This window comes from Triticum urartu, chromosome 3, assembly GCF_003073215.2.
Source record: "Triticum urartu cultivar G1812 chromosome 3, Tu2.1, whole genome shotgun sequence".
Classification (NCBI taxonomy): Eukaryota; Viridiplantae; Streptophyta; class Magnoliopsida; order Poales; family Poaceae; genus Triticum; species Triticum urartu.
This window is the reverse complement of record NC_053024.1, coordinates 26914967-26941561: the sequence shown is the minus strand read 5'-3', so window position 1 is coordinate 26941561 and position 26595 is coordinate 26914967. Positions and strand designations below refer to the sequence as shown.

General features: G+C 44.4%; 1 protein-coding gene across 1 annotated transcript; it reads right to left on the bottom strand.

Annotated features, from left to right (window-relative positions):
* Positions 1-79: 79 nt before the first annotated feature.
* On the bottom strand, positions 80-3406 carry LOC125542518 (GTP-binding protein YPTM2). Its single transcript, XM_048705585.1, has 8 exons — positions 3347-3406; positions 2141-2213; positions 1672-1719; positions 1539-1586; positions 938-1009; positions 695-850; positions 466-569; positions 80-360 (listed from the first exon to the last, which is right to left on the bottom strand). The coding sequence occupies exons 1-8, from the start codon at positions 3358-3360 to the stop codon at positions 264-266; spliced, it is 612 nt and encodes a 203-aa protein (XP_048561542.1). The 5' UTR covers positions 3361-3406; the 3' UTR covers positions 80-263.
* Positions 3407-26595: the final 23189 nt, after the last annotated feature.

Genomic DNA, 26595 nt, shown 5'->3' with positions numbered 1-26595 from the left:
CGATGAGAGAAGAAAAAAGAAACCGGCTATCGTATAATATCATTAGTAATAGAACCGTATAGATACAGATCGAGTACTATGACCAGCAGTGTCACTCCAAGTTAACCATAAAAGCAACTGCGAATGTAAGAAGATATATTCATCCAACTTACACAATTTCAGAAGGCAGGTACACTAGAAAGAAAAGAATAACGATAACAAGTAAAAACAAATAAGAAAACATGTATAAAGGTGATGGAGCATCAACAAGTTTGCATGGTTTTCTAAGATGAGCAACAGCTGGTCTTTTGCTCGACAGGTTGCCCGCGGATCTGTACAGTAGCCGGGCGAGCGTTGTTTGCCGCTGGCTGGCTCGCCATCCTGGAAACATAGGCCATTGTTTTCAGTAAGTTCTTCATCTAAAGTTCATAGACTAGCACGTTAATATAAACCATCATGAATGCTAGTTTCAGTGTGGGTCCAAACCTATCCTTGATCGAAGCAGCCATGGCCATGAAAGCCTGTTCAACATTCAGGGCGTTCTTTGCACTGGTCTCCATGAATGGAATGCCAATCTCATCAGCGAATGCCTATACATGTACATAAAAATAAAGACAAATAGCAGTGAGAATGCCTTCAAGGAATGGAAGGTTGGAATCTGCAGATTGTGAAGTGAACAACAAAAAAATTATGTTTGCACGAGACTCAAGGATACCTTTGCTGTTTCATATGACACAGCTCTTTTGTCAGCCAGATCACATTTGTTCCCCACCAGAAGCTTGTTCACATTCTCACTGGCATAGCGGTCAATCTCGTTCAACCACTGCTTCACATTGTTGAAGCTATCTTGGTCTGTCACATCATAGACGATCTGCAAGACCATTTGAATATTCCGGTCAAGCCATCATAAATGTAAATTTGTTATCTGACTAAATGAAGTTTGTATAAGCGGACTTACAATAATCCCATGGGCCCCTCGGTAGTAGCTGCTGGTAATAGTTCTAAAACGTTCTTGCCCAGCAGTGTCCCACTGAAAAAGAAGTTTTGTAGAATGAAGGGGTTTAATAACTTTGAAAAGGATAATACTAGCCTGTATCACTGCAACTGAAGTGGGAGATGAAAAACAGAGGAATTGCCAAATCTAAAGAGCACGTACACATAAGCTGCAAGACTGCCATCCCTCATGTTCAAACTGAGCTACATCTATTTTTCATTTCTAAATATCCAGAAAGAATGAATCTTCATAGGAAAGACAAATAATGAAAACTTTTAATGGTCCAATTATATTAACTGGACAGACTAAAGAGAACCACAAAGTGACAACAGAGTTCATATATATTCAGGAGAAGCGGTTGAGTGTGTCTGTTCCATATCAATCGACTTCAACTAGCAATCATGACTTGCATCCCACAAAATAATAGTGGTTACTGGGAGAATTATGTCTCAATGAAGTTTTACAGATCATCAACAAAATCACAACTAAATGGTACTTGCACAGGCATGCTTGGTTACTAGCAACAGATGCATATCACGTAAATCACGAGATAAGCTAGACTCACGATTTGCAGCTTGATAGTCTTTCCATCCTGCTCCACGGTCCTTATTTTCTGTCGACATTTTTCAAATAAGTTATGCTCGATAGAAGGATCTGTAGCAGCCAAAAAACACTATGCAGAAAATAAATGTGCTTACAAAATCAACTCCAATAGTACTGATGTAACTATCCAGGTATGAGTCGTCCTGCCAAGAGTCAAAATATTAAAGAGGCAAACAAACAAAGCAGCACAGGTAAATTTAATAGTAAGTATAATTAGTTGTCCTCAAGGGCATACTACAATATACTAGTCCCTCCGCCCGGAATTACTTGTCGCTCAAATGGATGTATCTAGCTAAATACATCCATTTGAGACGGAATTACTTGTCGCTGAAATGGATGTACCTAGGGATGCCCATCATCTTTTGGAAAAATGTAGCTACCAATAATGAACTATTCAGGTTGAGCAATTTAAATTAGAACATTTGTGAGTAATGATTCAGCTTACACATCCTATAAACAAAATGGTTAATTCCATGAACTACCTAATTTTAACATGGAAAATCTATAATATATAGATGGGAAAAAGATAGCAAAATGGATCATACTTGCTATAGAGATTCTTACAGCAAATCTTAACAGCAGACATGACTTGCCAACACCTGAGTCTCCAATAAGCAAAAGCTTGAAGAGGTAATCACTGCATGGCCAAATATTAGAATGTTAGTCTCCATCAAACACAGTGCGCAGAGAAGAAAACAAGCAGTGATGGCATTTTCGAGATGATAAAAAAGGGCAGCCCGGTGAACATAGCTCCCACTTACGCAGGGTCCGGGGAAGGGTCCGACCACTTTCAAAGATGATAAAAGATACAATAACTATCTCCAGGCTTGGAAGATTGAAAATAAATTCAAAGAGCAATGTATTCTCAAGATAATAACACACAACAATTAGATGGAATAATATTGTCAGGCTTAGACACCTAGGCAGCGACAGATGAAGAGATATTTTAGTGTTTAATACTCAGCCAAAATGTCAGTTTTGCTAGGCTAATAGATCCCTTTGATCCCTATGGACTAGCGTGTGAAAGAATGTAAAATAGTTCCCCTTGCAGCATTCAGATACAATGATATTGTAACATTGAATGAGTGAAGTGCAACCACAGTTAGAGCAGTAACCGAACGAACAGTTATATCAGCCCACGAACAAACAAGCATTGGGTCGTGCATGTAAAGGATGTTGAGCAGACTGGTGCATTCTAGAAATATGCAAATCCGATCAACTGACCCATAATTTAGCCAAACAGTATCAACAAGTAGGATATGAATGTTTTTTTCTTTCATTCCTTTTTGGGAGTAAAAACATGAGACTCAACAAAGTGATTGCGAAACTAGAGATGGTGCAAGTGATATTAGCATGCATAATTCACCAAAATAGACCTATCCTCCTTGTGCAGACAAAATTGCCTGTTCTTTTACTGCCATTAGATAGTACTCCGTAGTAGAAACCTGAAATCCACAATAAACAGCCCCTCGAAACACTAATCAAAATGAAGCGCATCTACCCCGCGGCATCCAGCAAGATAGGTCCATAGAGCAAACGATTACGCTTCAAATTTCACCTAATAATTTAAACAAACTCTCCTGGGTGGCATTCCCCTCGCGGACGCGATCCAGACCAAGCAAGAAAAGAAAAAAACGCGACGAATCTGCTGGGATCGAGGGTCAACTCTCCCCCGCGCCAGATCCAGCGAGATCTCATCTCACCCTAAAAGCCCCGACCCCGATCGGAACTGCTGGGGGGGGGGGGGGAGCAGAGGAGGGAGGGACTTACTACTCGGGATTCATGGCGGGATCTGGGCGCTCCCGCGGCGTCCAATCTGGCTCGCGGGCAGGAGGACGGGGATCGAGATCGAGTCCTGGGCGGGCGGAGGCAGGCGGCCTCACGACTTGCCCGACTTCTTGGCGTCTCGTCTCGCTCTTCCCGTGAATCAATCAACAATGCTCTGGGAGAGGACCAGGCTCCAGCAGGCCAGCCCGATTTTAGACCAACTGGCCAGACGCGTGGAAACCCTTTTTTTTTCTTCTCATTTTTCTCTGCAACTAGTAAGTGTTCACGTGCAACGCACGTATAATTATTGGTTGCATTTCAAGTAGATGCCAACATGTGGTAGATAAAAGGTTGCTTTGCGTCTCGTGGCGTATAGGAAAGCTTGACAACGCATGAAACGATGAATGTTCATGTCTGGTACACACAGTCACAAACGTACATAAAACTGGAGAGTATAAATCAACCCATACAACTCGTTATTTCATGCCTCTGTTTACTCTTTATATGCATCAAGATGCTCTTGACATGTAAATGTTTAGTTCATTCTGCACGAAGTGTCAAAGCACTAAAAATCCAAAGCTAAAAATCCAAAGCACTAAAAAATGCGATCATGATTAGTTTCCTAATAAAACGTGATCGTGATTAGTTTCCTAAGAAGATGTGATCGTGATTAGTTTCCTAAGAAAACGCGATCATGATTATAGTTTCCTAATTGATCGGACATGGAGTTTCATATGGTGAAGCACGGTCGGTCAATGTAAATTGTTAAGTGCACACAGAGAATGGATTAGGTTAAGGCTAGCCGTTAGATTGAGTTTACTGGGCTTAATCATGCGGTCATAATGAATCCGTGTATGTTTTACGGGGTGCACGTAAGAAAGTTCTTGTTTGATTGTTTAATAATAGTGGACAAACAACGTCGCACGTGCCTCCCGTCGGTGGCCGCTGAAACGAACCATGGGACTATCTCGTTGTATGATTAAACTAGTGATGATGATGCTTGCATATGGAAAGGTTAGGGCAACTCCAATGCTAGTAGCCTAGTATGCATCAAATCCGGTCTGAACCACGCGGTTCAAACACTTTTCACTAGTAGAAAAAAGGGCTTTGGTCCAGGCCGGGTCAGGCCATTAGTCCCAGTTCAGTCCAGAACCGGGACCAATGCCCCCATTGGTCCCGGTTCGTGAGCCCAGGGAGCCGGCCGGGCCACGTGGGCCATTAACACTTTTTATCAACCTAACATGGTACATCAACGTCCGCAGACCCATCCGGTTCAGAAAATACATTGAACGGGGAGTAAAGGGTTATAATCAAACAACCAAGCTTGGGGGACTTGGAGAAAAGCGAGAGGATTTCCTGGTAATGCTCGGTTTCATCAATTCGAGCGCTGCTGGGAAGTGAAAGAACTATCCAACAAGTTTGCGATGATAATGCCTAGGATCGTAACCAAACGCCCGCCATCGCTGCATCACATCACAACACTTGTGGATTTGGTATTCTTTCTTTAGCTTGACAGGCCTCACAATGATATCAACGTGCTTCAGCGATCTCAGTTGTTTGCAAAACTTTGCAATTTCCACCTGGTCCATAGGAGCAACCGCGGAACCAAGGTATCCATCAGATCCAGTTTGCAGGTGCGGAATCATGGGGCTCAGCGGGATTCAAAATCTTTCACATGGTGCTGGAGTGCAATCACATGTGTAGCTTCAAAGAGGTCTGATGAATGCACAAGTAGGGGGAGTCTGCTTTCAATCCTCGTGGAGGACAACATAGTGCTAATCAAAGTGCTTGAATGGGTGGCCAGATGTCTCAGGCACAATAACCGTCTCAATAATTTGTGCCTGGAGGGGTTCAAATGCAGTGTGGCCTCAGAAAGTTAGTTAGCCAAAGTTCGTTCATGCTTTCTATGATCACTAGTGCAAGAAGAGTTTATCTTTTTACAACATATTCATAAATGTCACCCAAAGTTTTGGATAACTTGTTGTATGGACGTCACCCAAACAAGTCATTTTAATCTCCGTTAAACCCAGAACATCACGATGTATTTTTTTAATGTTCTCGATTATGCCTTCCCATATATATATATATCGATGGCGACTCGAAAAGGTATATAGAAACCTTTTAAAATTCAGTCAAGCTGAAGCAATTGTATCCATCCTTTGTGTTTTTCGATGCTTGTGTAGCTACGTTGTAATCTTTATATAGTGGACTATATATAGCCACAAATTGCAAGAGTATGGCTTGGGAGCTAGCCCCAATTAATATATTTACCAGCTTGGCATGAAGTTGGTTGGTTTCAATTATTTTTTAATAAATCGGAGTTGACACCATAGATAAAATAGAATAGTTTAGTTATTTTACATGGCTCACAATCTTACATACACCAGAAAATCTTAATGATGAACAACATAGGCTGATTTGACATTATTGTCAGCTTCAGTGGTGGGCATTGTTAGAAATTTAGCCATAAAACCACAATGTACCCATAATAATTTTAATTCATTGTCCAAGCTTCGTCACTAATGAAATGGCCTAGCCCTAAGTTACAGAAAAGGAGCAACTGGCGCACAAAAAATCATAGAATCAAACTTTAGTAACCTAGGTACAGTTTCATGCTTACATATTAACGTTATTTACAAGGTTGATTTTGTAGAGAGGCATTGATTTTCAATGTTCGGAAACAATATGAAGGGACCGCCTCATCAGCCGTAAGCAAACACCCCCGTTAGATCATGTAGAACATGGCGGTAATAATTTACTAAATATGACACTGTAAGAGTTCAGCGAGAGAAATTAAGGGAAAATGTTGTTCATTAATTTGTGACTACATAACTATGTATTGGTTCATTAATTTTAGTGTTATTGGAAAAACATTTGGCAAGTAACATTGTTCAAATGTCATATTTATAGTTTTGGTATGATGCCAATGCATGAAAGGAGTGACTAGCGCAATTTCCAAACTCCTCCAAAGTTTTTTTGCAAATAAAAACATTCAGGCCTCGTGTGTGCCGCTGCATCTTCGATCCAACGGCTCCCCGGTGCTCATATTAGGTGCTCCCCGTAGCTTAATTACCCGCTACGGTGATATGAGCATCTAGGTCGTATGATCAGTGATCAGATGGCACATGCGTAGTACTTGTACTTTCTGCGCATTTCCCAAACTCTATCAGCCGTATATTGCAAAAACATTCAAACCTCCTATTGTGGGCCGTTAGATCTCAGTGAACTCGTATCACCATAGAATCTACGGTGCGGGAGCACCTCATACTCTCCCGTGCGAGAAAACATAAGGTGCTATCGCAGCTTGGATGCTACGGTGATACGAGCTTGGAGGTCGTTTGATCTGAGATCCAATGGCATCTGAGCAGTCTTTGTGCTTGTAAGCAGTGGCCGAACTCTTTTGGGGCTTTTCTGCAAAAAACCATTCGAACCACCGAGGAGGTGTTGGGTCACAAATCCAACGCCTCCGAAGAGCTTGTATCACCAAAGCATCTAAGGTGTGGTAGCACATGATATTCTTACATACAGGAGAATATGATGTCCTCCTTCATCTTAGATGCTACGGTGATACGAGCTTCGAGGTCGTTGGATATGGGATCAAAGGGCATCTAAGTAGTTTTTGTACAAATTGTGTGCAATTCTCAAACTCATCAAGGTTTCCTGCAAAAATATTAAGACACATCATGTGAGCTGCTATATCTCAGATCTACAAGCTCCAAGCAACTCGTATCGGCATATAGCATCTAAGGTATGGGGGCACATGATATTCTCCCGGGGAGGAGGGGTGGGGGTGCACAACCAATCGGTGGTTGGGAGGGTGGGGACAAATATAATCTAAACAACCCTAAACAGAGCTCCACAATTTTATCTAAGGTAGAGGGGTTGACCCCCGACAATCATAGCTCTGCCTAAACACAACATTTGCATGTACTATAGTACTAGACTTAATATTCATGTTTCAGTTTCATGTTCATTTTAAATCTTTAACTGAGGACATTGGATGTCGTACATTTTACTCCCTTTGTTCCTAAATATTAGTCTTTTTAGAAGCTTCAAATGGACTGGCACATACAGATGTATATAGACATATTTTAGAGTCTAGATTCACTCATTTTGCTACGTATGTAGTCACTTGTTGAACTCTCTAAAAGACTAATATTTAGGAATAGAAGGAGTATTTTTGAGTTCGTGTCATACATGCATAGTTTGGAAAAATAGATGCACTATACTTATTGGATTATTGTTGTGTTCGTGCGTGTGTGTCTCTGTGTGTGTGTGTGTGGTCATATGCTTAATACATACAAAGTTTTCTCACCTCCATGTTGTTCATCTTTTAAATTTGAATTTGCATTGGAAAACGTACTAGGGATACCATGAAATGTGAAATCCACGTTGAGATCACTATATCACAAACTCACTCTAATTCAACAACTCGTCATAAATCAATTACCACGTTGAGATTAGTATTTGCAAGGAAAATACGGGTATTGTAATACACATAGATTCGTTCGGCAATTTAAAAGGTTCATTTCGTATTCTCGAATGGTAGGACCCAACGGCGTACCATCCACACCTTGGCTCGTGTTGATCCTAAAAAAAGCGGGCTCGTGTCCTTCGGTGGCGTGCGTGGTACGCACATTAGGCAACCCCATTACCCCAACCAGTCGAGCCTCAGCGTTTCAAGTCGAAATATCTGGCGGCCAGAATTCCAGCCCTAAGAAATTCCCCTCATGTCCCCGGTCCATAATGACTACCGATGAACAACGGAGGGATGCTTTAGTAACTAGACAACGTTACCTACCGTGTCGAGCACGGTTCAATTCCCTCGGTCGCTGCTCATCAAGGTCATCCGTCAACTGCATTGCCTAGTACTACTACTACTACTACACCAGGATGAGCACAGAATTGAGCCCGTTTGTTCGTGCCTATTACTTGAGTTAATATATCAGGCAATGCACTGGTACGGAGGGATTATCCTTTTACTCTGCATATATAACTTGTCTGAAGTCTAACTAAGCAAAATGTTTGACCAAATCCTTTCTTAAGAAATACAACAGGACAGATGTACGACTTGAAAATTTATTGCATGATGCAGGTGATGATATTGTTTCGAATCTTGGATCTTAAATTTCTGAAAATCCAAAAGTGAGCATAAATTCTTGAAACTAAGCATGGTCACGTGATATGGCACAAATATTATTTTGTAAGTTTTTTCTTCAATTTGAGACAAGCTGCTTATGACAAGTTGCACAAATGAAGAGCCAAGGTATTTTGGAAGAAAGACCTGTCACGTTAAGGCAAACGCTTTCACTATTGAAACCGTGGGCGTTTACGTGCCACCACGAGTCCCCGCTTCTCATCGGCAATCGGCAGGTGCCGTCCAAGCAAGCGTGTGAGTCGACGGGAGGCGTGCGAGCAGACCGTTGCGCCGGCTGTCAGGGAGGCGTGCGAGCAGACCGCTCTGCAGGCTCACCGGGAGGCGAGCCCTTTGACCAGGCTGCGCCGCCCACCGTCGTCCCAACTGCTCCCACTTTTAATGTCGCTGGCGCCGCAGTTTAAAATCAACCCCGCACTACCCGGTAATCCCTCCTTTCCGGTTTATAGGGCTTATCTCAAAATATTAGTTTTTCCATTTTATAAGGCTCAATTTTGTTGTTTCCCATCACATGTTCAGATTCCAAGGTAAATTAAATCATTGTATGCAAGTATTAAGAGAAAATTGATCAATGCATGTAATTTATGCATGCATGCATTGCAATTAATGCATTGGTAAACATATTTTTTGAGAAAAACAAGAGCATTAATTGGGTGCTTTTGCAAACTACAAAAAGTATTCCACCACTCACCATCTACCTTGGTTGGTGAGATTTTTAAATTGAGCCTTATAAATCGGAAAGGAGGGAGTATCGCTACAATCCTCTCTCTTCCTCTCTGATTCTCCTATCGTCTACCTCCAACTAGCCTAACCTAAATGTACGCCATGCCGCATCACGATGGTCTGCCCTTAGTGTACCAGTTTCCTGAGGAAGACACCTAGCCCGAGTCTCAAGAACATAAGGCGCTTTGGGACGAGCTTGAACTGGCCTTGCGGGAAGACGCCGCGCCTGTCCCCGCTCCCGTTCCGGCTCCCGTCGCCCCGACTGCGCCAACGCCCATCCCCGTGGCATTGATGGGCTGGGAGCTGCACATTGTCGCCGAGCTTGATCCCACGGGGTTCCATGAGGTGCCCGCCGACTTTCACACGCCAGTGCACCTGCCAGCGCATGCGCCTGCACGTGCACTGACGCGCACGCCTGTGCCGGTGCCCGTGCACCTGCCAGCGCCTGCGCCTGCGCGTGCACTGACGTGCGCGCCCGTGCCGGTGCCCGTGCACACGAATGTCTCCGCCGCGCCGTTGATAGCGCCTGTCCCCGCACGGGTGCCAGTGCCCCCCTCAGCGGCATGGATGGCCGCCGTCGACCGCTTTCTTGCACCAACGCCAGTCGCCTCCTCCCGCCAGTCGACTCGCTCCGAAGTCCAGAACATTTTGGCCTTCCTTGAAGCTAGGCCAACGTCCAGGAGTACGCCAACAACGGCGCAAGACGCCGCCATCGCCATCGGTCAGTGGCCCGACGACACACAGAGCACGGCAGAGGAGCCGCTTCCCACCGCGAGATGCCCCCGCCGCAGCCGCGTAATCTAAATTTGCCATGAAAAACATTCGTATTGCCATGCTTAAAATCCGAACGTTTATCATTTCCGTTTATTTTATATCGATCGTCGTATAATTTAAAGTCGGAGTCAGACTGAACGAAATGTATGGTTTGATCGATTGAATGTTCTGCTAGAGCTGTATCAAATTAAATATAAAACGTCATCAAGCCACATGTATTCCTTGTCATCCAACGACCTAGACTGCTTCAATGTCGAGCGCTCAACACGTTTAGCGTGCAGTTAATTTCATGCCAAAAATAGTGCTAATCACATGACAACACACGAATAATATCCTAGTAGTTAATATCTGCATGCACTTAATATACATCCAAATTAACGTGCATTGCACGTACACACTGACTAGTGCTCCTAGTACGTGAAACTGGTGCCGTGACTTGTGAACGCGTCTAGATATGGTCAACGGCAACATTGCCCGCGAGTTCTTCCTGTATGCCTGTGCGTCTAAACGCAGAAGGGGACGAGAGAGAGAGAGAGCACACATGGAACCCACCAGTAAGTGAAGACGTGTAGATGTAACGCCCTCGATGCGGCTATAGCTCCCACGTGTCGAGGCACGACTTAGAGACATAACCGCATTGAAAGCAATGTCGCAAGTCAGGCAATCATTACAACATCCCATGTAATATGTAATAAAAGGGGAAGATACATAGTTGGCTTACACTCGCCACGTCACATCAGAGTACATAAATAACATCCATCAAACAATCACTCATGGCCCGACTACGGCGCCAAAATAGAAAAGAACCCAACATGCGACAAGGCCCTGAATCAAACCCCAACTAGGCACCACTACTGATCATCGGGAAAGGAAACATAATAACACTGAGAGTCCTCGTCGAACTCCCACTTGAGCTCGTACTCATCACCTGGAGCGAAATCACCTGGACCTGCATCTGGAATTATAGTATCTGTGAGCCACAGGGACTCAGCAATCTCGCACCCTCGCGATCAAGACTATTTAAGCTTATAGGAATGGATAAGGCAAATATATGTGGAGCTGCAGCAAGCGACTAGCATATGTGGTGGCTATCTTATACGCAAAAGAGAGCGAGAAGAGGAGGCAAAGCGCGAGCGAGAATCTAGAAGGACAACCTGCGCAAGCATAACTCCAACACCGTGTCCACTTCCCGGACTCCGCCGAGAAGAGGCCATCACGGCAACACACACGGTTGATTCATTTTAATCAATTAAGGTTTAAGTTATCTACAACCGGACATTAACAAATTCCCATCTGCCCATAACCGCGGGCACGGCTTTCGAAAGTTTAATCCCTGCAGGGGAGTCCCAACTTAGCCCATGACAAGCTCTCACGGTGAACGAAGGAATAGACCTCCACCCGAGACACACCGATCAGACTCGGTAACCCGGTACAACAAGACAATTCGACAGGTTAAAACAAGACCAGCAACACCGCCCGAATGTGCCGACAAATCCCGATAGGAGCTGCACATATCTCTTTCTCAGGGCACACTCAGATTGTCTAAACTTCCGGTAGGCCAGCCCAGAGTTGCCCCTGGTAGCCACCGGCGGCTGACGGTTTGGACCAACACTCAGAGGAGCACTGGCCCGGGGGGTTTAAAATAAGATGACCCTTGAGTCTGCAGAACCCAAGGGAAAGAAAAGGCTAGGTGGCAAATGGTAAAACCAAGGTTGGGCATTGCTGGAAAAGATTTAATCAAGGCGAGCTATCAAGGGGTTCCCATTATAACCCAACCGCGTAAGGAACGCAAAATCCGGGAACATAACACCGATATGACGGAAACTAGGGCGGCAAGAGTGGAACAAAACACTTGGCGAGAGGCCGAGCCTTCCACCCTTTACCAAGTATATAGATGCATTAAGATAACATAGCAATATAATGATATCCCAATCAAGTAAATAAAAGATGTTCCAACAAGGAACGGCCTCCAATCTTCACCTGCAACTAGCAACGCTATAAGAGGGGCTGAGCAAAGCGGTAACATAGCCAATCAACGGTTTGCTAGGACAAGGTGGGTTAGAGGTTGACATGGAAATTAGGAGGCTGACAAGCAAAAGGTAAGCATCGTAGCATTGGCATAGCAAGAGCGAGCAAACTAGCATAGCAAAGATAGTAGTGACTTCGAGGGTATGATCATCTTGCCTGCACAGTTGTCAGAGTTGACTGGATCATCACAAGCAAACTCAACGAGCTCCTCGGTAGCGAACTCGTCTCCCGGCTCTACCCAACAAGACAAACAAGCAACAAGGATACAATCAACCACGTGCAAGACCAAGCAATATGATGAAATGATGATATGCTATACGGAATGCGATGCGGGATGCAAAAAGCAAGATATGACAGGAAATGCATGAACCTGGCCTCAACTTGGAATTCCAAGGGTGCCACTGGATATAGGGGATGAAATCGCTTGAAAACGATATAAAGATCATTGGAATCGGAGTTACGGTTTGGAAATGGCAAGCGTTTTAAGATATGACACCGGTCTGCGATTTACAGCAAGTAGGCATCTAAATGCAACGAAATGAACATGCTACAGCCACCAAACAATACGACAAAATACATGGCAGGGATGCACACAAGATGCTTAACAAAAGACTAGCACTGAGCCACGGCCAATTCATCCATTAAGAGGTTCAAACAAGCATGGCAAAAACGCAAATGCAAAACAGATTCCAGACTTAGTGAAATTAACACTAGTCTGAAATTTCAGATCACGAAGCCCTCTTCGAAGCAGCAAAACAACATGATACATGACCTGAACATGACAAGCAAGAACATGGCATGGAGCTACTCAACAAGCTTAACAAAAGACCCAAAGTGACCTGGGGCCAAAAGGGTTCACAAAATATATTAACGGGCACACGAACATAGCATAAAACACAATCAGTTTTCAGACTTAGTGAAAACTGAGACATGCTGAAATATAACTCACGAAGGCATGTAAAAGAGCTCGATGCACTCACCATGGTGCAAGTCACAGCAAGGCAAGCATACATCCATTAAGAAGGCACAAAATACAATCTATACATGGAAAGAACAATGGCATGGCATGCACGGATCAACTACAACAACGCCGGCAAAATCGCAAACGAGTTGACGATCTGCCCAGATTCACCATGAAGCAAAAGTAGAGCTCGATTGACTCAAGCTATGTTGCTCCATAATTGCAAACAAAGACATGGATGGATAGAGCATAACATGTTTAACAAAACTCCTTTACTGATCATCCTCAAAAGAGGCACGGATCACTAGGAAACAAGCTGAACATATGGCATCATGAACTAAAATATCCCAGACTTAGTGAAAACAACTAAGTCCCTGAAAACAGATTTACCGGGTGCCTCACTTTGCAAGCTTGCACAAGTCACCACACACATCCTAAAAATGCATGGGTTGTACCTCTGGAAAGAAGACAAAATGCTTAACAAAACATATGAAGGACTCACAGGCATGGCATGCACACAATAATCATGGCAAAAATGACAAAAGTCTAAGGTGAACTAGCAGATCTGACAATTAACTCACGAAGCCTCCTTCTAACAGCATTTTGCGCATCAAAATGAACTCAAATGAAAATGATGCAATGGAATGAAATGATGTACTCGTCGAGACGAAGATTTTGATATATTATATGCCCAAATAGGAGCTACGGATGCGGAGATATCATCAGTCAAAGATTGCATAAAAATTAGGGTTCGGGAGTGAAAAGTCAACCCTGAAGATTTCAGATCCATATCTGCACAGGAACCGAGGTCGGCCGGAGAAGCTCGCCGGAGTTCTTCGAGGTCGCCGGAGAAGATGGCCGGGGCGAGGTCGGCCGGAGGAAGAGGGAGGCGAGGCCGGCCCGGGCGTAAGGTGGCGGGCTCCTCCGTGGCAAGGGGCGGCGGGGTCGGCTGAAGGCGGCGGCGGGAGGCGTGCCGCGGCGGCGTGGCGGCGCCGGCCGGCGATGGCGGCGCGGTGGCCGACCGGGAGGGGGAAAACGGCGGCGCGGCCGTCCCTGGCGGCGGGGCGATGCGGGCACGGGAGGCGGCGGCTGCGGGCCGGGAGGGCCCGCCCCGGGCTCCACGGGCTGGCGGCGGCGGCGAAGTGGGCCTGAGGCGCGGGCCAACGAGGACGCGCCGCGTGGCAGCGGTGGCGGGTGGCGATTTGTCCGGCCGGGTCGGACGTGTCCGGCTCGGCGCGGGGATCTTTTAGGGTTCGGAGGTAGGGGAAGATCCGAAAAACGGGGGGTGTATATATAGGCATAAGTGGAGCTAGGAGAGTCCAAATGAGGTGCGGTTTTCGGCCACGCGATCGTGATCGAACGCTCTAGGACATGGAGCAGAGTTTGGTGGGTTTTGGGCCAAATTGGAGGGGTGTTGGGCTGCAACACACACGAGGCCTTTTCGGTCCCTTGGTTAACCGTTGGAGTATCAAACGAAGTCCAAATGATACGAAACTTGACAGGCGGTCTACCGGTAGTAAACCAAGGCTGCATGACAAGTCTCGGTCCAATCCAGAGATGTTTAATCCCCACACACGAAAGAAAGCTAGAAATGGCCACCGGAGGAGAACGAAGCGCCGGAATGCAAAACGGACAACGAGGAAAATACTCGAATGCATGAGATGAACACGTATGCAAATGCAATGCACATGATGACATGATATGAGATGCATGAAAAACGAAAACAACACACAGAGACAAAACCCGAACCCGAGGAAATAAATATAACTTAACGCCGGAAACGGCAAGGGTTGGAGTACAAATTGGGAAAGTTACATCCGGGGTGTTACAGTAGATATATTTTGTGCGTGGGAGGAAGCAAGGTCAACCGATCACATAGGGTCGCCGTGCGATCGAAAGAGTGAGACGGGTTGGAGAGAGTGACCTAGATAGATGATGTGCGTGAGAGAGTATACAATGTGAATAGGTCGAATTGGGCTCAAACATGGTGATATATCTTTTTGTCCGAGAAAGAGCAAGGTCAATCGAGACATACGAAGAGAGAGAGAGAGATTGAGTGAGCGTGGCCCACCATGAGGCCAAAAGAGTGGTGGCATCTTGGATGGACTGACCTAGATAGACAATCTGCGTGAGAGAGTATAGAGTGTGTCGATCGAGGCCCGAACAGGGAGATATATCATTTGTGTGTGAAAGAAAACGAGGTTAAACGAGACTCGGATAAATAGAGCGAGATTTAGCGAGTGTGGCCCGCCATGTGGAAGAAAGAGTGAGACAGTCTCGAGGGAGTGACCTAGATATACAACGTGCATGCGTGCGCATGCATGAGAGGTTGGGGGGCTAGATAGGCAATGCATGTATTTAGCGCGAGAGGGTGAGAGGGAGAGGGGGGAGAGAGAGAGAGAGCTCGGCATGGGGTGCAATGGCGGGTGTGTGAGGTAAATACATTTGGTAACAGAGTAGAAAAAGGGGTTGTGTAGTTGAGAGACTTAGAGATCGAAACATGGAGAGAAAGAATGAACGTGTGTTGGAAACCGGTAGCATCCTAAGGTGGTTAATAGAGGAAGATTGACCGATACAGGAAGTATGTAGCGTTTGTGCGCGGGGGGGGGGGGGGGGGGGGGGGCTAAAAACAACATTTGAATGTACATAGTACGAGACTTAATATCGATGTTTCAATTCGGTGTACATTGTAAGATTTGAACCGAGGAGCAGGCATACGGGTAATTATTTCGAATTCGTGCCATACTAAGTTTCAAAAAGTTGACATTGACTCAGTTTGTTGTGCTATTCTGTAGGTCATATGTTTGAATCCATCCAAAAGTTTTCTCACTACCATGGTGTTCATCATATACATATGCATTTGTATTAAAAAAAGTAGCATGGATACAGTGAAATGCGAAATCCACGTTAGAATTGGAGATCGCTACGTGACACACACTCTAATTCAAATAACTAACTACGTGACACACACTCTAATTCAAATAACTAATTATGTGAGACACACTCTAATCCACGTTAGCATGGGTACCGTTTTGATTTTTTTTCAAATAACTCCTCATTAATTAATTTATAGTACTCCCTCTGTTCACTTTTATAAGACCTTGAAGACATTTCAGACAAGGTGCAAAACAGTTCATTTTAAGTTGTTTGAAACGACTTACAAAAGTGAACGGATGGAGTATCTCGTTTCGAATGACTAATTATTGCAAGGAAAACACGGTGGTAATACATACAGATTCGTTTGCAAATGAAAGAAGATTCGTTTGCATTCTCAAATGTAGGCACACCAGGCAAACCAAGGTCGTGTCGTTGTGGACGCTGCTTCGGTGCCTTAAAGGCAACTGCCTTTGCGTCACTGACATGTGGGCCAGCCACCTGTTGGGCCCATATGTCATGGACACAAAGGCAGGTGCCTTAAGGCACCGAAGCATAGTCCCAGCCACCCACCCCCCCCCAAAAAAGGACGACGACAATATAAGTTCGCGCTTCCACATTTCGGATTGAAATATCTGGCGGCCCCAATTCCAGCCCTGCAAAATCTCTCTTCTCCACCGTCTCCTTCTGCGCCCAGATTGCTCAAATCCGTAATTCGCCGCCAACCCTCGAATCGCCCCTCATCTCGTCTCTTTCCCCACCGTTCCCCACCTCTGTGCTGAACGACGACGACGAAGACGACGGTCGCGCTTCACCACCGCACCGGAGCTACCTCATCTACGCCGTCGTCCACCACACCGGGTGGTCCACCGACAACGTCGGCCGCCGCAACCGACGTGCCTCACAGACACCGAGTTCCACTGCATCAGGTGCGCTTCACCGACGCCGTCTCCCAGCTCACCGGGGCTACTTCATCGAGCACATCATCGCACCTCCGCCCCCCGAGGCCGTTGGGGCTTCACCAACGGTCTCATCCACCGCATCGTAGCGCTCCGCTGCCACTCAAGATCTGCATCCGTGCATGGCCAGCCAACGCCAGCGCATCACCCTCAACGGCTCTGAAGTGACCCGGACTCTAGCTAGGCGAGCATGCCCAAACGCCGGCCCGAACTAGGTATCCACACATCACTCCCTTGTGCATTGTTCCAACGATGTTTGGATATCCTTTCACTGCTCTCTTAGCTTACACGCCTATGCAACTCTGACCTTAACTCTTATTTCTTCTGGAGATATCATCTGAAACAAGCAAATCCATATTTTAGCGAAGCATGACGGCGCTACGGGATCTGGTACACATCTTGCACACCCGTATAACCTTGTGAGTATCTGTCCTCCGGTACAACATCAAGGTCGATTCCTCTTATTTGATCAACCATTCGCCGTGTCAAAAATGCAGAGGGGGATGCAAGGAGCACAAGTCCTGCACATCCAAGCAAGTGGTAACATGAACTTGTACATGGAACATCCCAAGCGCAATCAGAGCTGAAGTGAGCCTGTACAATGAGCTAGCGTAAGTCCCTGCATTTCATTTAATTCGTACTGGTATTCGTGTATGATTTGTGTGCAGTGGCTGATCGACGAATTCAAGTTACCAGGGGCGAACATTTAACTTAAAAAATACCAAGGCACTTGCACTCCGGAAATCAACATAACTAGAGAAATGTGAAGCTACATGCACTTTGAAAACCAGCTAATGATCCAAAGTAGTTCAGATTATAAACACTAAATGATGCAAGCACCAAAAAACATAAAATGCAACATGGTGTACAAGGACTACAAACATGGTCTGTACCTGCTTGAATTATTCGTTCTCTGGCTGAAAATATCAAAGTGTAATTGCACGTATAACCAGTGCGCAAACTGCATATCAATATATCTATCATGCACAAGTATGCCAATAGTTTCAAACAACAGATTAGAAAAGTATTTATACTATGTTGTCATGATACGGGGACTTTCTGGTAGATGGCCTCGATGTTTCCTCAAGCTATGAAAATGCACTATAATTTTCTTGTCATCAATGCCTGCAAATCTCTGTCTCTCTCAACATAGTAGATCATCATTAGACACTAAATCCTTCAATGAGCTTGCAAAATGCTTGCATTAGATCCCTCATTAGACACTATATGTTCATCACCAGGAGCATGTAAAATTTTTGCATCAAATCCTTCATTAGCAGTCTGTTCATTAGACACTTCAGGCTCATGAACAACATGAGCTTGTATGTTTGCATCGGAAACTTGATTAGATACATCAGATTCAGTCAGTTCAGTATTGATTGGGGGAGTTATAAAATAAGTAGAAATTGGTTTCATTTTCTCATAGATTCCCTACATACAAGCAGTTTTACAACACCGTCAGGTTTAACTATTGGCCAGAAATTGAAGAGTTGAATTAGATATAATCAGGGATGTGATGTACCTGCTCGTTGCGCATGCTACTCTTGCAATTAGCGATTGTCCGTTTGCGCAAGCTCGATGCCATGCCCGTGCTGCCGCTGCTGCCTCCCACGCAGGCTACACCCAGGGTTGGATCTTCATCTTCTTGTCCTTCCGTTCGCTTGAAGCCCGGCGACCGCCCTCCAACGAGGGCGCGAGGAAGTGCCGTGTCGGTCTATCCAGCGGCGGCTAGGTTAGGAGCGAACCAGACTTGAGGCTGGAGCGAATGAATTGGGATTTTTCCTGCTGTCGATCGATATGGGAGGCGCTCATTTGGGCCGCGAGCCTGCTATAGGGCCTGCCTTGCACTTATGTTTTTGGCCCATCCAAATTGAAACATTTTTCTTCATTTTTTACATTGCCTGCTCGTGCGTTGGGACGAACAAAACTAGAATGGGCCAACCTGGACGACTCAAACTAGGTGCACACTTTCCAGCCACCTGAGGCGGCCACCCATACCAGCCCCTATGGTGGCGTCGCCCCTTTTTGCGTGTATGATTGGATAGTGAAAAATATTCCAGTGGTGCTTTTGATTTACCCACAGAATGGTTGAATTGCTTGTTTCTATGAACTGAGTTCGCCAATAATGTGAAGGATGCCAGTCTTTTCATCCTATTGTAGATTGCTTAGATCTCGATATGCCAAAAGTAATCGCATGAAATATACAGTAAAAGCCAGTGTGATGTGTTTGGCTACAACTAGTCTGACTACACGTCCTCATATAACATATCAAGGACGCACCATCTTATCAGATTAACCATTCGACTTACCCATGCAATGTGGGAAGAAAGAAGTATTAGGACTGCGTATCCAAGCAATTGATGCCATGGACTCCTTCGTACAACCATGTAAGCGAAAAAGAAGTTGCAGTGTGCCTGTACAAAGAACTAGCATAAGTTCAGTTACCTGCTTCTCGGAATTTTAGTTAGCCACTTATTGCAAAATTGTTCAATTACGTTGCTTGGCTTAATTTAGTTTGCTACTGATTACATAATGGCACATCATGTTAATCATATTGTAGACTGCGCCTATCTATGTGTTTGATACTTACTATTAAGAATTACCTGTTTGCCTTAACTTAAATATCTACTTGTTTGTTTAACTGCTTTGCTGCTGCAACAGCGGGTTACAATGATGTTAATAACTACTTTTCAGCATCCAATTGAAACTCTTTAATTCCTTGTTTGTTTAACTGGTTTGCTGTTATAACTCCCAGTTGAGATGTTTTGCTAACTTCAACTTTTCTGAATCCAATCGGAACTTTAATGGCAAAACAGGTTAGCCCAAGATCAAAGAGCGAGGTCCCCATGGATGTTGCATCATCCCACAGCAGTGGCACCGGCCCAATCGTGCATTATGAATTGCCAACTACTGATGCTCTAGAGGCTAAAATAGTGGTAGAAAGAGATTCTGCTTCTGCACTTAGAGATAAAGTTGACATGTTGAGGAAGCAAACAGCACAATTACAAGCAGTACTCAAGACAACCATTAAATATTTGGTGGATTTCAAAACGAAGCAAGCTGAGACTGACCAGATTGTTAAGGTCCTGAAGGAAAAAAGGAAATTAAATTTCTACTTGGTAAATCATAGGTGAAATATTCTTTCCATAGTTGAATAACCTTTGTGTTGTCTGTTCATGTAATCAATCAAACCATTTGTTTTAGAGATCATGTAATAATTATTATTTTTGTTTTTTTGTTTGTAGTTTTATTTGAGCACAAGTCTGTATTAATTGATAAGACTCGGAGACATTTCATTTGGATTGCTGTGCCAGACCTACAAATATGCCAATCGGGCTGAATGTGCATTCAGCAATACTAGTATAGATGGACCATAAGTGGCACGCATCGGAAAGGGCCAAGATGCTGGCTAAAAAAAGGATGCTGTTGTAGCCAAAAAAAGTACAGCGACCTGGCTCATGTATGTTAGTTGATATTATTGATCCATATACTCTATAAGTGTTTATATGTCTGTTAGTTCCGTACATTCTTGGTTGATTGACTCGGTATTTGAATCTTGATACATCGCTTGTGCACATATCTAAATGGGAGTACACTGAAGGAAATATGCCCTAGAGGCAATAATAAAGTTATTATTTATTTCCTTATATCATGATAAATGTTTATTATTCATGCTAAAATTGTATTAACCGGAAACATAATACATGTGTGAATACATAGACAAACAAAGTGTCACTAGTATGCCTCTACTTGACTAGCTCGTTAATCAAATATGGTTATGTTTCCTAACCATGAACAATGAGTTGTTATTTGATTTACGGGATCACATCATTAAGAGAATGATCTGATTGACATGACTCATTCCATTAGCTTAGCACCCGATCGTTTAGTATGTTGCTATTGCTTTCTTCATGACTTATACATGTTCCTATAACTATGAGATTATGCAACTCCCGTTTACCGGAGGAACACTTTGGGTACTACCAAACGTCACAACGTAACTGGGTGATTATAAAGGAGTACTACAGGTGTCTCCAAAGGTACATGTTGGGTTGGCGTATTTCGAGATTAGGTTTTGTCACTCCGATTGTCGGAGAGGTATCTCTAGGCCCTCTCGGTAATGCACATCACTTAAGCCTTGCAAGCATTGCAACTAAATGAGTTAGTTGCGGGATGATGTATTACAGAACGAGTAAAGAGACTTGCCGGCAACGATATTGAACTAGGTATTGGAATACCGACGATCGAATCTCGGGCAAGTAACATACCGATGACAAAGGGAATGACGTATGTTGTTATGCGGTCTGACCGATAAAGATCTTCGTAGAATATGTAGGAGCCAATATGGGCATCCAGGTCCCGCTATTGGTTATTGACCGGAGACATGTCTCGGTCATGTCTACATTGTTCTCGAACCCGTAGGGTCCGCACGCTTAAGGTTACGATGACAGTTATATTATGAGTTTATGCATTTTGATGTACCGAAGGTTGTTCGGAGTCTCGGATGTGATCACGGACATGACGAGGAGTCTCGAAATGGTCGAGACATAAAGATTGATATATTGGAAGCCTATGTTTGGATATCGGAAGTATTCCGGGTGAAATCGGGATTTTACCGGAGTACCGGGAGGTTACCGGAACCCCCCGGGAGCTATATGGGCCATGATGGGCCTTAGTGGAAAAGAGAAGAGGCAGCCCCTCATGGGCCGCGCGCCCCTCCCCTCCCTTGGTCCGAATAGGACAAGGAGAGGGGGCCGGCCCCTCTCTCTCTTTTCCCCCCTCCGCGAATCCTATTCCAACTAGGATTGGGGGGGGGATCCTACTCCCAGAGGGAGTAGGACTCTCCTGGCGCGCCCTCCTTGGTCGGCCAGCCTTCCCCCCTTTAGTCCTTTATATACAGAGGCAGGGGCACCCCAGAGACACACAAGTTGATCCACGTGATCTTTTCCTTAGCCGTGTGCGGCGCCCCAGCCACCATAGTCCTCGATAATATTGTAGCGGAGTCTAGGCGAAGCCCTGCTACAGTAGTACATCAAGATCGTCACCACGCCGTCGTGCTGACGGAACTCTTCCCCGACACTTTGCTGGATCGGAGTCCGGGGATCTTCATCGAGCTGAACGTGTGCTAAAACTCGGAGGTGTCGTAGTTTCGGTGCTTGATCGGTCGGGCCGTGTAGACGTACGACTACATCAACCAAACGCTTCCGTTGTCGATCTACTAGGTATGTAGATCACACTCCCCCCTCTCGTTGCTATGCATCACATGATCTTGTGTGTGCGTAGGAAATTTTTGAAATACTACGTTCCCCAACATACACATTATGCTGCGTGTGACATTTGAGTTGGACATGAAGTGTTGCAAATATTCGAATTCACCTTAAACTGGATTCTAGTTTCTGAATTTGAGTATCGGCATTTGTAAACCATATTCATATATGACAGTGGAATACATCTTTGTCGTCCTTTTGAAGATATATAAAAACACATAGAATGATTTATAAAGATTCGTATAGGAATACAAAATGGATTCGAATTTAGTTGTCAGGGTAAACGTGGATGCTTATTGTCCCAAAATTCGAAAGAAACAGCAAAATGTCCACTCCCACATCGGCTGCCCGAAGCCAAGTGTTTGGGAGATGGAAATTACTGTCTACCCATTACACGGACAATCCATCGGCCCGATTTCCACTGCTCTAAATAGGGGTAGGTTAGTAACTTCAATTAGACGTGACACGACCGCCTCTGAGCCCATTCCGACACGGTGGGCGTCAAACATGGGCGGCAAAACTCATTTGATTCAAGCTCGTCCGAAAGACCTCTGTTTCTCCCTCTATTCCCCATTCATACACGGTCGGCGGCAAAAAAAACTCTCCTCGTCCGAAATAGATGTAGGCTAATATTTTAAATAGGGGCAGATGTGTAACTTCCATCAGACGTGACACAACCGCCCTACCTGCCAGCCCCGTTCATACACCGTGGGCGCCAACCGTGGGCGGAAAAACACCCTCTCCTCGCCCGAAATAGTTACCGGCAAATATTTGGGAGATGCGAGATTACCGTCCTATCCCCAACCGACGAGACGTCCAAATTTGAAACAGGGGATAAGTTCGTAACTTTCCCATATTTCAGACAAGCGCGTCCCAAAAACATGGTTCCCCATACCTCTCCCTCCATTTTCCCATTCATACATCGTCCACGCTAGAACACCCCATTCCCACACCAGCCTCCGTCCGCCACCCCATCCATCGCCGCCGTCCTCCACCACATCCATCGCCACCGTCCTCCACCATGCCGGAGCGCCTACCAAGACCGCGTCGTCCACTGCTAGAGATGGACGTTTCTCATCCATGGCGACGGACCAATAGCCTTGCATGGCGTCCTCTCGCTTCATCGGCGCCGTCGTCCTCTTTGCTGGGGCCGCTCACACGATCTTCTCTTCCACCGCAACGGGACTTATCCCCTGATGCACCCGTCTACCGTTGCAGATCTGCTTCAACGCCACCGACAGCCATCGCACCCCCGATGCCTACACGGCGCCGCAAGAGAGGTGGTACTTCATATCTCGTCAACTTTTTGATCTCAACGAGAAAATAGATCTTAACTTTGTTACTCTACTTTCTTTTCAGCTCTTAGAATTTATTTCTTAGTTCGAAGCAAACAGTGGATGCTAAATATCATTTCTCCAGTTTGCAGCTTCAAATTTGCCATGGCACAGCCATAATATGGTTTAATTGATCATGCTTAGGGTTTAATTGATTATGTTGGTTCTGTGGTGGTTTCTTTAATAGAAATCAGAGGGGAAACCCTCTTTTGCTAAAAAATATATGCTTAGAGTTTCCCCTTTTATGATCACTATACGATCAGAATACGTGCTTCGTTTCATAATAACACTACTCCACCCATCAAGCTAATCAATCTTAGTTGTTCAAATACGAATCTGATATTATTAAAACAGAGTTGTTTAATTGGTCAGCTAAATGTTCCTAAATTAGTTTCGAAAATGCATGTTCGCCGCTCGGGTGTGTATCTATGTGTGTGGTCTAGTCAGCATGGTTGGGGAGGTGAACTTTGCATATGCAGGGGTTTATTGGGAGACACTCTCCGAGTTGAAACCGCAATGCATTCCATAGATAATCTGACTACTTTTATGTTTTCATGAATCTCAGATTCTGAACAGCATCATAATGATTATGAGCTTGCGCGCATGAAAAGAATAAAGCAGAACAATGCCATGGATGTCAAACTTGGCATTAAGGGACTGAAATCAAGTCTGGATGCAATGCAATGCAAACACCCTCCACCTACAGATTCATGCTCAGAGTATGATCCTAACAGTGATTCTGAGCTAGAGGGAGACCTAAGTCAATGTAGCTCCCTAGTGGAGGATTCAGAGGAAGATGCCCTATTTTATTCACCCATCAAGGTACTTGCTCTAACTTTCCAAGGTTACATTGCTCGCATATATCTTGCAACTGATGCTTTGCATTGCTTCTACTTTGTTGAACTGCCATTAGCTTAGTTTACGCATCGTGTATGTGAATACGCCCTGCCTATCCATTTTCAATACATATTCCATCTGTCATCATACCATATTTATCCATTCAAATGTTGTTCTTGTGTATCAGACATTCAAAAGGAAGAGGGCGATTGTTGATCGTGGAGGAGCACAAGCAAAGTATTTGGAAAAGGTAGTGGCACCTAATAAATCAAATTGCCCATTAGGTGTAGTTGCAATATCACCTGACCCACAAAATACCCCAACTCTAGCAGACTCTAGCCCTATTACACTTGTCATTTCTGATGCCCCAACTCAGCAGACCTCAACTGCAGCAAACAGTATGATTATGCCAGTTGACATAGCACCAGCTGTACGATGCAAAAACCCCCCATTCCAGCAAAGAGTACACCAAATCTAGTTGCCAAATCCCTTTTCGAACCAGAGAGAGCCCCAATTGCAGCAAATAGGACCACTGTTCCATTTCTTCCCAGTTTATAAGATGAAGCTTATGTTGTTGTCAGGAACTTTGTGCGCATCTTTCCTTCATGGAAAGATTATACCGCAGACACAGAACAATTTCTAGTCTTCCTCCGCAACTTACGCGTAAGTAATGTACTAATGTTATTCATGGTCATTACTGCATATGTTTCTGCTGACAGAAGACACAAGATTTCATTCTTATAAATAGGCGAGGCGCAAACTGGATTGTGATGATGAGCAAGGGTTGGTTGCCCTTTTCAAGCACTCATTGATGAAGTATCGTTCCTACCTGAGGCAAGCGCACTTCGATGGCAAGCCTCTGAACGAAATTTCTGTAAAGTCTCCGGTGCTACATTTATCCGACGGTGACTGGAATAATCTTGTTACACATTGGTCTCGGCTGCAGCGTAAGGTACTGTCTATGATATCACATCACAATTTGAACTACATTTCTGCATTTGCCTTAATGTCTCACTTGTACGAAAACTGTTAGCAGAAGAACATTCGTTCTCAAGGGACCATAGAATCTCGCAACTATACTGCACACTGCATTGCTCTTGTGAGTACCTCTTGCCCTGTATGACCATATTTACTTTCATAGCTGTTTGATTATGTAGCATCACTGCACATGTTAGCCTCGTAATCGTCCATTTGGTGGACATTATAAGATCCGTATGGACTCTTACATAAATTTAGAATCAACCCAATTCTTTCGAAGAGGTTTAGCTCTGCAGTCCTCTTGTAAGGACTGAATGTGGTCTATCACTGTACTTACATTAACAGCTACTCCCTCCGTCCCATAATATAAGAACGTTTTGTACAGTACACCAGTGTTCAAAACACTCTTGTATTATGGGAAGAGGGATTGGTTCATTTTGTAGCATTCTGCATCTTATCTCCCTCGCCCACCATTTACTAAAAAAGATCAGATCTATATTCAATCTTACCAACAAGTAGAATACATAGACAATGCCAGTGCAGAAGTGTAGCCCATTGCTCTTGTCAGTACATTTTGTCCTGTAACGCTTGTACTTCCAGGGATTGGTAGTTGATTATGTAGCATCAATCTGCATCTTATCTTCATTATCCTCTACCCCTTCCAGTATTATCATATCTATAATTACTCTCTACAAAATGTAGAGTACAGGCAATGCTTATGAAGAAGATTCTGTGCTGAAATTCTTGAGTTATCCTTCCCTTGACATGGAGAAGGGCATTATAAAGCTGGTGTTAACTGTTAATGTAAGTCAGTCCTTCTAAAGCCTTTATCCTCAACTGTTGTTTAATTTGCTCATACTCCCTATCATTTACTGCTGTTTAGTTTGCTGTTTCTGCCAAAATGCATGTTCGTAAGAACCGTAAGTTCTAAGTTTTACTTGTAAAACCAAATTCCTTATTCATACCATGCACATTACTTAATACTCCCTATATGTATGCTTGTTTTTGTGGATCTATAATCCAGTGTGTGGTGAAGCAGCCCACATTTGCACCTTGTCATCTCCTGTTTTATCTTATTGATGTGGCTGATGATATGAACAACATGCCATGCACATTATCCAAAATAGATACAATGATTTTCTTTGCCCTTCATCTATTCTTGTTATGTTGACATGGTAATCCAGTAGTGTGGTGAAGCTCCCCGCATTATGAACAATGCCAAATTATGCTATTGATATTTTGAACATACTCTTTATTTTCTAATTTGAAATTGTATAGAATTGACAGAACAGTTATCATCTTTGATTATACACATGGAAAACCTGTCATCTCTCTGCTTTGTTTCAGGGTGATATGCCTGAT

Bases quoted from the DNA above. Each gene is read 5' to 3' on its own strand.
- LOC125542518 (XM_048705585.1), bottom strand. The intron at 1,720-2,140 runs GTAAGAATCTCT...GACTCTTGGCAG, and splicing joins GTCTGCTGTTAAGATTTGCT to GACGACTCATACCTGGATAG. The intron at 361-465 runs GTTTGGACCCAC...CTATGTTTCCAG, and splicing joins GCTGCTTCGATCAAGGATAG to GATGGCGAGCCAGCCAGCGG.